Source organism: Polypterus senegalus, chromosome 4 (genome assembly GCF_016835505.1).
Source record: "Polypterus senegalus isolate Bchr_013 chromosome 4, ASM1683550v1, whole genome shotgun sequence".
Classification (NCBI taxonomy): domain Eukaryota; kingdom Metazoa; phylum Chordata; class Cladistia; order Polypteriformes; family Polypteridae; genus Polypterus; species Polypterus senegalus.
The window spans coordinates 3,876,845-3,887,021 of record NC_053157.1 but is presented as its reverse complement, the minus strand read 5'-3'; the positions used below and the strand labels follow the sequence as shown (position 1 = coordinate 3,887,021).

Below are 10,177 nucleotides of genomic sequence, written 5' to 3'. Positions count from 1 at the left end.
TTCAATTCATTTATAACCTGGATAGAGATGGATGCCATTGGACAAGGAATCACCAATTTAATTAACATCTTGAAAAAGGAAGACGTGTGGAGGTAATTAAATGGTCAAACACTTTCCTCACAGTCATTAATCATCACAACAAAGACAGACAATAAAATGTACGCAATGTCACATGTCGCGAAACCACACATGCGCATTTTAACAAAAGTATGGTTTCTCTGACGGAACAAGAAGAACAAAAGGAAAAGAAGAAAAACAACGACAGGAGGCTGACATCAGAGATCAAGAGACATGAGATCATCCGATTCGGATGTCAGAAAACATAAACTATGAACAACGCCAATCGCTATAAACCAAAAGCTGTCCACTTCTGATTTTCAGTAACCACTTCCAAGACTATTCAGATCCAGATTTATCTATTATGTTTTTTATTATATTTTCCCTACTGGGGGCTGGGTGGTTGTAATGGAAGGATTTTTCTCTGTAAAAAGCAAAGGTGAAATAAAGAAAGGAAGGGAATCAGGAGTGCAGATGGGCGTTGGTCGCTCCAGCGCAAAGCCAGCTGCAAAGACTAATGCTTTGGGAAAAAGAGCCGGGAATATTCTAAAGATACAGCCAAGGCTGTGTAAGGAGTTGTTTTTCCACTTCGAGAGGCTTTTTTCACATGTAAGCATATTACTGTGTCTTCTAGTACTAGGCGAGGGCCAAGTAGAAGAAAAACAATACCGTGTCCCGTGGAAGGGTGTGTACTGAAACTGATCACTTCTGTATACACTGCTTGCACGTAAGCCGCTTCTGGGGCAAGGACACTCAATTAGTATATAAGGGAAGGTTCCGCCCTCAGTTTCTTTGGAAGCTCAACTGTGGGGAATGTGCACACCTGTTTGGTATTTGGGACCAGGCACGAGTTGATCCTCTGACGAGACTGACATACGGGCTCCCTCAGTCTACTGGTCTAGGATGATAGCTTTGTTTCTTTTGATATACTGTAAGCATAAGTTTGTTTTTATTACTGTAAGCATAAGTTTGTTTCTTTAAATATATTACTGTAAGCATATATTTGTTTCTATAATCTATCGCTACTGCATTATACGTATTTAAATGTTAGAATTGAATAAGTAAATTTTATTGAAGTATCGGACCTCTTCTCTCTGATTTTTGCCCACTTACTCTAAAGAACCCCTTGAACCATTTTCCCAAATCAAAACAGTGGTCTCGTGGCCTTGGAAGCCCTGCAGATTTTGGGTTTTTTTTCTCCAACGGTCTGGAGCTTTTTTGTTGTTTTTTTCTGCCCTCCATGGCCGTCGGACCTTACTTTTGTTCTATTTTAATTAGTATTGCCTAATTTTATTTTTATAGTTTTTCTTTTTTTCTCTTTCTTCATCCTGTAAAGCACTTTGAGCTAAATCATTTGTATGAAACGTGATATATAAATAACTGTTGTTGTTCTATTTGGTATTGATATATGTTAATAAATATCACATTGTTTTTATATTTTCTATACTTTGCCTTTGAATCAAGAATCACTGAAATAATAAATGGGTACCAAGAGTGAGTTAGATAGCTACTGTCCTATTAATAGGGTTTATTAAGGTTATTGTGGTTGCTCATCAAAAACAACTACAGCAAAAGGACGACACAGATTGATTAGCAAGTATCATTTAACCAAAAGGGATACAGTTTTATGTGTGTCACAATAACATTCGCATGGTTGTTAGAGCTGCTGATAGTGAATCTCTATATAGAGAATCTTATGCAGAATAGTGACTGGCACCACTTAAGACTTTGTCTGGCTGGGATTTCGATATGTATGTGCGTGTGTCCTATGTGCAATATTATAGAGTGGTGGAGAATTGGCACCACTCAAGACTCTGTCTGGTGTGTTATATGTGTGTGTGTATTAATCTTGGACCCAATAAATGTTCCTGGTAAGTCTCAGAAATTTCACAATAATACAAAAATAGACTTCCTAAAATGGTGCATTAATTATGAAATTTGCAATAAACTGGGGAAACAGAAGACAACCATGTATGTTTCCAAGTCAACCTGTTAAAGCTACAACAAAAACAAAATCATTCTAATGCAACAAGCATTACAAAGTAGGGACACCAAACCAGTAGCACAAACTGTGGCCTGTGTCACTTGACTGCTTTACTGATCCAGAAGTACACAACTCAGATGTAGACTGTTGTCATTTGTCTACGCTGCAACAAAAAACAATGGTTGGTCACCCTTGACAGCAATGAAGGAGTGGCATTCTGTGTACTTGTAAGATCACACAGTTGTTTCACCATTGATATAAAAATACACTTGAAAAAAATTCCATTTAAATATGGTTATCAAACTGAAAACCCGGATACTTTGCTGGTTTTTGTTTCTATCTTTTTACTGTCAAGCTTACTGTATATAGTGTTGTGTGTTTCCAATTAACTATGAGAAGAAACATAGTCACCAAAGAAGAGTGTACATACCTCTGACACTTATCACATTCCTGTAAAATAAAATTGACACAACATTAGCATAACAAACCTTTAACAAAAATGATATAACAAATGCAAATGATGCATTACCTTTATAGCATGCAAAGGGAAAATTAGCATGGGACTTTGTCATGGTCAGATATTCATAAATTACTCTGACATCCAGCACTAGGGGGTTACAAAACAGGATCAACAAGGGAAAAATCAGAGAGATTTAGATTACGGTGACCTCAGGGTGCTGAAGCTGCTACTATAGCACCTGCTACATAACACCTCAAATAAATATTAGTCAGTAGAATTCATGAGACTTTGGGGGGCACTTAGTCATAGGTACTGTGACAAACTCTGGGTGAGCTCTTGGGATCCAGACCCATGCTTGACAACAACAGTGGTTATGCTTACAACACGAGTAATTTCTAAGACAACATCATATTCTCAAAACCCATTTAATCTAGGTCAGAGTCACAAGGGGCTGGACCCTGCAGTTGCAGCAGAAACCAATTTATGGACAGGTCATCAGTTCATCATATGGCCATCTTATTTTAACACTACCATTCAAACTCACAGAAGACGAATTTGGAATTCCCAATCAACCTAAGGTTTAAGGTTTCTTTATTTAGTCATGTTTACACAAGAAAAAATGAATTTTGCCTTCTCAGTTGCATCTAATAAACAGACAGAATGAAATAAAACAAACCAACAGAAACAAGACAGGTTAAGGTAAGGAGGTTAGGAGCACACACTGATACAGCACATTGCCACACCCACCACACGACAAACCAACTCAGGATCCAGATTAGGACCCGAGTGCAGCCCTGCAACGGGTGAAACCTCAGCACCAGGAACAGTGGGAGTTTTTTTTTAGGGAGTTTTTTTTTATGGTGGCTGGAGTGCCAATTCTGCCACCAACCCCCAAGTCTTTCCCTGCAGGTTGGAGGGCCTACATGCAGGGACAGATGCAGATTAACGTCATACCCAGGATGGAGCAATTGCAGGTTAAGGGCCTTGCTCAAGGGCCCAACAGAGCAGAGACCCTTTTGGCATTTTTTTTACAGGATTCGAACCGGCAACCTTCCGATTGCCAGTGCAGATCCATAGCTTCAGAGCCACCACTCCGCCAAGGCAGTTAGATAATGCATATTTACACCAAAAAAAAAAAAAAAGGATATATATCAAAACCTTAATCATTATCTCTAATATTTCATATTGAAAAGTCGAATGGCACAAGGAAGAAAGGAATTTCTGGAGCAATTTGTGTGGGTTTTCAAAGCGACTCTCCTTCCTGATTTACTGGTTTAGTTCTCCATGTAATGGATGTCTATCATCAGTTGAGATGATTTCCAGTTACTTTAACATTACCCTCTGATACACACTAGTCAAAGCATCTACATCAGCCCCAATAACTTTAGCTGCATACATAACCTAACTAGCTTGTGTATCTCTAAACTCTGATTTGCACTGGTTCATAATAAATTACATTTACTACCATTTTACCTTTACAGGTACAACTAATATTTTCTCATCATCTGCACATTATTTATTCTTTCATATGATTGTAATGACTGCAGTTACCATGGAGGCATTGCAGGGATGCTTGGCGAGGTCCACCACTTCTCTGTTTGCCCGCATCTGTTTCTCCCGCTCCTTCCGGCTTTCTGCCTTCTTACGGGCACCCGTCTTCTTCTTTGGCATTTTTCAAAGGTGATAATAGCCTAGAATGTAAAGTGCACCAATAAGCAGAATTAGTTCCAAGGATGTAACTTATCTGTTCAATGAATTTATTATCCAACTAGCATAGTAAACAGGCTTAATTTTAAGTTGATAGCGTTGTGCATTTACAAACTTATGCGCCCCGGATACACTAGTCCTTACATCCCTCATTCTCTGTGTGTCTTGCTGCCTTTGTTTATTGGACATTTGAGACCTTATAGCTGTTGCTCTTTCAGCTCCATGTTTCCTCTGTTTATTGGACATTGCCACCCTCTTGTGGACACTGGATGTTTTATTACTTTATATACAGAGAAATGTATTGTACATAATTTTTCTGTTAGGTATTGTGTAGGACTACAGAGATTAATAAAGCTTGAGCAAATTATTTAAAAAAATACTTCTGTCACTTTTGAACAGTTCTAAGACTTTAATCATAAATACTTTTGTCTCTTTGTATAATGCCATCCATCCATACATCCATCCTGTATACAAACCCAACGACTTTATTATAGGATCTCTTGGATTGCAGTCTGTCCGAACAGAATTAAATAAAAGGCAGCAAGTTGTAGTTTTATTATTTATGTACAGTGGAACCTCAGTTCACGAACGTCTCGGAACACAGACAAATCGGTTTATGACCAAAAAGTTTGCCATACTTTTGCATCTGTTCACGACCACTGACTCGGTATACGAACAAGCCAGTTTTCCTTTCGGTTTGTGCACGCCGATGATTTCCGCACGTGCTCAGTCTCTCCCTGTGCAGCGAGAGAGAGAGAGACACACACACACACACGAGCGCACGCGAGAGAGACACGGCGGGAGAGAGACACATGTACACACACGCGCGCCAGAGAGAGAGAGAGAAACACACACACGCGCGCCAGAGAGAGAGAGAGAGACGGCTGGACGCATAAGGCTTGTTTTTAAAGAGACTGCTTCGAGCATTGTTTTAACCTCGTTGTATTTAATGAAGACTTTTTTCTATTGGATTTTAACCTCCACTTCACTTCTGTTTACAGTGATCGGTTCATAGCGGGCATTGTTGCAATGTTACTTTTCTTGGTGGTTTATTAAATTATGGATTTTTCAAATGTTTATTTTTTTCCCTGTGCTTAAAACTCATTTAAAAAAAAGCGTTTTTAGCGAGCAGTTCGTAAGGCTGTAGCGTGAACTCTTGCTATGTTAGTTTTCTCTGCTGTTCAAGGTGTTCTCAGAGTTATTCAATGTTTTTACATTTAGTTTACTATTACTCTGTGCATTCTATGGTGCAACTATATTTCTGCTTAAAAATCTTTAAAAAATATATATTTACATACATTTCGTATGGTCTGGAATGGATTAATTGTATTTACATACAATCCTATGGGGGGGAATTACTTCGTTTCACACCAAATCGGTTTACGACCAGAATTTTGGAACGAATTATGGTCGTGAACCCAGGCTCCGCTGTATATACGTTAGCTTGAAGCAAGGTCTATAATAATGCAATTTGCTTTAATGATGGTTCAGTCGTTAAAGATGTCATCACCAAGTTGCACTTGTTTTACTTTATTTTAATTTGGTGAATACTGTGTAATGCACCTGGGCTTGAAGCCTTGAAGTAACAGTAATATTACTTGAAGTTGCACTGTTATTTATTTTATTGCTATTATTTATTAGTTTAAATATTATGCAGTTTAATGATGGTAAAGTTGTTTAAAAAGTCACTTTAACGTGTCAGTAGACAGAGATTATTAACACAGAGAATCACAGACATTTCCGTCTAAGGCTGAGAAGGCAGTTAAAGAATGCACCAGGCTTGTTTTTAAAGAGACTGTTTCCAGTATTGTTTTAACCTCGTTGTATTTAATGAAGACTTTTTTCTATTGGATTTTAACCTCCACTTCACTTCTGTTTACAGTGATCGGTTCATAGCGGGCATTGTTACAATGTTACTTTTCTTGGTGGTTGATTAAATTACGGATTTTTCAAATGTTGATTTTTTTCCTTGTGCTTAAAACTCATTAAAAAAAAGCGTTCTTAGCGAGCAGTTCGTAGTGCTATAGCGTAAACTCTTGCAATGTTAGTTTTCTCTGTTGTTCAAGGTTTTCTCAGTGTTATTCAATGTTTTTACATTTAGTTTACTATTACGCTGTGCATTCTATGGTGTAATTAACTATACTTGGGCTTAAAAATCTTGAAAAAATATATTTACATACAGTTTGTACAGTCTGGAACGGATTAATTGTATTTACATACAATCCTATGGGGGAAATTACATTGGGTCACGACCAAATCGGGTTACAACCAGAGTTTTAGAATGAATTACGGTCGTGAACCGAGGTTCCACTGTACAGGGTACTGTATGAGGAAGTCGAGAGTGGCAGAGAAGTACGTAAGAGTTGTACAGGACATGTAGGAGGGAAGTGTGAAAGTGGTGAGGTCTGTGGTAGGAGTGACGAAGGTGGGATTACATCAGGGATCGGCTCTGAGGCCTTTCTTATTTGCAATGGTGATGGACAGGCTGAGAGACAAGATTAGACAGGAGTCCTCATGGACTGTGATGCTTGCTGATGACATTGTGATCTGTAGTGAGAGTAGGGAGCAGGCTGAGGAGACCCTGGAGAGGTGGAGATCTGCTCTAGAGAGGAGAGGAATGAACATCAGTAGGAACAACATGTGTGTGAATGAGAGGGAGGTCAGTGGAATGGTAAGGATGAGGGAGTAGAGATGGCAATGGTGGATGAGTTTAAATACTTTGATTCAACAGTACAGAGCAGGGGTTCCCAAACTTTTGGACGTCAAGTACCACCTGAGGTTAAGTGAGTTGCGCTGTGTACCACCTGCACCTTGTTGAAAGGGAGGGAGAGCTGTAAGGGGTCGTTCGGCTCTAAACCGCCCCAAAATCTGAATAAAAGTTAAAGAATTGTAAGAAATTCTTTAACTTAACAAAAAAATTTGTGCATGTACATAAATTGATAAATTCCGTACCAAAACTAAATCCTGCCTTCGGCCTGTATGTGAGGCAGTTACCGAAGATGAAATGGTATTGGCTTTGTGCTTAGATCTAGTGACTACAATGCGATACAGCGGCAGTGCATGTATAACAACAAACGCGAGTGGTTTCTGTGAGGCAGAGTTACCGAAGACTAAACAGTGTCGGCGTTGAGCTTTCATCTAGTGACCAAAAGCTCAAACAGTGAAGTAGAAGTTGACTTCTGCGATAAAGGAATTATGGTAGCGTTAAATGAACTAAATACCGATTCGAATAATACGTTTTATTTATTCAGATGACGAAATTTCACACCACACGTATAACTGTATTGAAACAGTTTCATTGGTTTTTGCTCACAACAGGCTTGTCATAAAGGGTTTTGCACAGATAAATTAAATTTCAGGGACCGCGATGCGTAACCACCTGAAAAGGGTACGCGTGCGTACCACAGTTTGGGAACCACTGGTATAGAGTAATGGGGATTGTGGAAGAGAGGTGAAGAAGAGAGTGCAGGCAGAGTGGAATGGGTGAAGAGTGTCAGGAGTAATTTGTGACTGATGGGTATCAGCGAGAGTGAACGGGAAGATCTACAGGACAGTAGTGAGACCAGCCGTGTTATATGGGCTGGAGACGGTGGCACTGGAGACAGAGCTGGAGGTGGCAGAGTTAAAAATGTGAAGATTTGCATTGGGAGTGACGAGGATGAACAGGATTAAAAATGAGGACATTAGAGGGTCAGCTTAGGTGGGAAGGTCTGGGGACAAAGTCAGAGAGGCGAGATTTTGTTGGTTTGGATATGTGCACAGGAGAGATGAGGGGTATATTGGGAAAAGGGTGTTAAAGATAGAGCTACCAGTCAAGAGGAAGGCCTAAGAGGAGGTTTATGGATGTGGTGAGAGGGGACATGCAGGTGGTGGGTGTGACAGAGGAAGATATGGAACAAGATGGTCCACTGTGGTGACCCCTAACAGGAGCAGCCGAGAGAAGAAGAAGAAATGGACTATCAACTAACAGCTATCAACTGCCAGACACTGTTCAGCAGTCATTAAGAAAGCCAACAGAATGTCAGGCTATATAGCACCTTGATGTGTACAATACATGTCCAAAAAGGTTTATAATGCACTGGTGAGGCCTCATCTGTGGTTCTGCGTACAATTTTGGTTTCCAGACTACAAAACAGCCATAGCAGGGCTAGAAAATGTGCAGAGAAGAGTAATAGGCCGATTCCTGGGCTACAGGGTAACGAGTTATGAGGAAAGATGAAAAGAGCTGAGCCTTTACAGTTTAAACAAAATAAGACTACAAGGAGACATGATTTAAGGGTTAAAAATTATGACGGGAATTAGTCCAGTGGGCTGAGATGGTGACTTTAAAATGACTTCATCGAGTACACAGGGGACACCGTTGGAAACTTAAGGGTAAACTTCACATAAACATTAGGAAGTTTTTCTTTACATGGAGAACCACAGACACATTGTGTAATATTTATGTGTCAACAAAATATTAATACACATATGAGCAGTTTTGTTTTAAGATATGTCATTGAAATGTATTATTGTTATCAGGCATTTATAGGGTCCTATGTCATACTGGAAAAAGGGACTTCAATTGTGTTTTGTCTTAGTTTAGAGTACAACACTGAGCACGGATGCCATGGATGTAAGGCCTGTGTTAAACAAAGTTCCCTTGCATATTTAAACAAATCGTCTGGCCATGGCTTCATTTTGCACAGGGTGTGAAAATAAGACCCATGGAGAAGTGTGGTGGACAGGAGGTCTTTAGGGCCGTTCAACATTCTACTTGATGTTCACTTTAGAAGAATCCAGTGCAGAGGACTGGCGAGCTTTGCTGGGCTGAATGGCCTGCTCTCGTCCGGATTGCTGGAGCGCGGATATAAAACATCGACTCTACATACAAGTGGAGGAAGAGGACGAGGAAGAAGACGACCACGGCTTCTAAACCAGGCAATGAAAGTGATAACAGAGCGGATCACATTGCGATTAAAAGGACAACAAGAGGTCATTGACAACTTTAAGCAGTCACCGTGTACGGAGGAGAAATAAGCGTTGGCTGCATTTAGCGGCGCTATATAAATACATTTCGGTATTCTTCTTCTACTGCCTCACTGCACAGGCCGGGACGAGTCGCCTTTCCAGGGCTGTAAGCGTCTTGCCTTTAAATAACTCTGCTGATGCACAATTTTCTACAATTACTGGTCTTATCAATCAGGCTGCCACAATAAATCACGAGTGTCAAACCCGCACTTAACTGTCATATGTCGGTCGGCTCAGCTCCACACTGCAGCGTGAACGGAATGGAAGATCAGCGGAGCCGCCACCTTACGTCAGTCCTATTAAAATAACTGAATAGCCCGTGCAGACGTCTCAGTCTGACATGCCTCTTTCTGCCCCGATGGGCTCCACCAGGGTCGTGTCGTGCACATTACTCACGTAACAAGTGGCGTCAACTGAGGACCGCCGGCAGGGCGCGACTCGCACACGTTGACAGTGAACCGAACCAAGCAACGTCACCAGACGGAATAACACGTTCATTTAAAGCACACTTGGGGACACTATTAAAACAAAAAAAAATGAACAAATAAGCACAAAACACGTAAAACTTCACGCTCACCTCCGCTCCTAGTTCTGCCAAAAGTGACAAACTGCCGCCGACGCCGGTACCGCAAACCGGAAGCTGGGCGCCAACCCTCGACGTTCGGTCCGCTTAGAAAATCAGTCCGACGGGCGCACCGATTCAAGTGTTCGGGTTACGGAGCATTGGTTCCTGCTTGTCATTTTATTTTAAGAAGGCACGGTGGCGTAGTGCTTACATTTGCTACATGCAGAGAATATTCACCTGGAATTAGTATTATTGTACACTTTTGAAAATTACTGATGACAGGAAACTTTGTTAAAGCCACTAGAAGTGCAAATCCAGCCAGCCATTGTACTTTGCAACTTTTTTTTTCAGGAAAAGGTGGCTGTCATAAGCAGTCAATTATCATCATCCCTAC

At 40.5% G+C, this 10,177-nt stretch overlaps 1 protein-coding gene across 1 annotated transcript in view; it reads right to left on the bottom strand.

Annotated features, from left to right (window-relative positions):
- Positions 1-9,923, bottom strand: part of znf330 (zinc finger protein 330) — a 107,683-nt gene extending 97,760 nt beyond the window's left edge. Inside the window, exons 1-3 of the mRNA XM_039750182.1 lie at positions 9,796-9,923; positions 4,053-4,192; positions 2,472-2,491 (exon numbers count right to left, since the gene is read on the bottom strand). Coding sequence (XP_039606116.1) covers positions 2,472-2,491; positions 4,053-4,172 — 140 coding nt within the window. The 5' untranslated portion in view covers positions 4,173-4,192; positions 9,796-9,923. The remainder of the gene's footprint in view (positions 1-2,471; positions 2,492-4,052; positions 4,193-9,795) is intronic.
- Between the last annotated feature and the right edge of the window lie 254 nt (positions 9,924-10,177).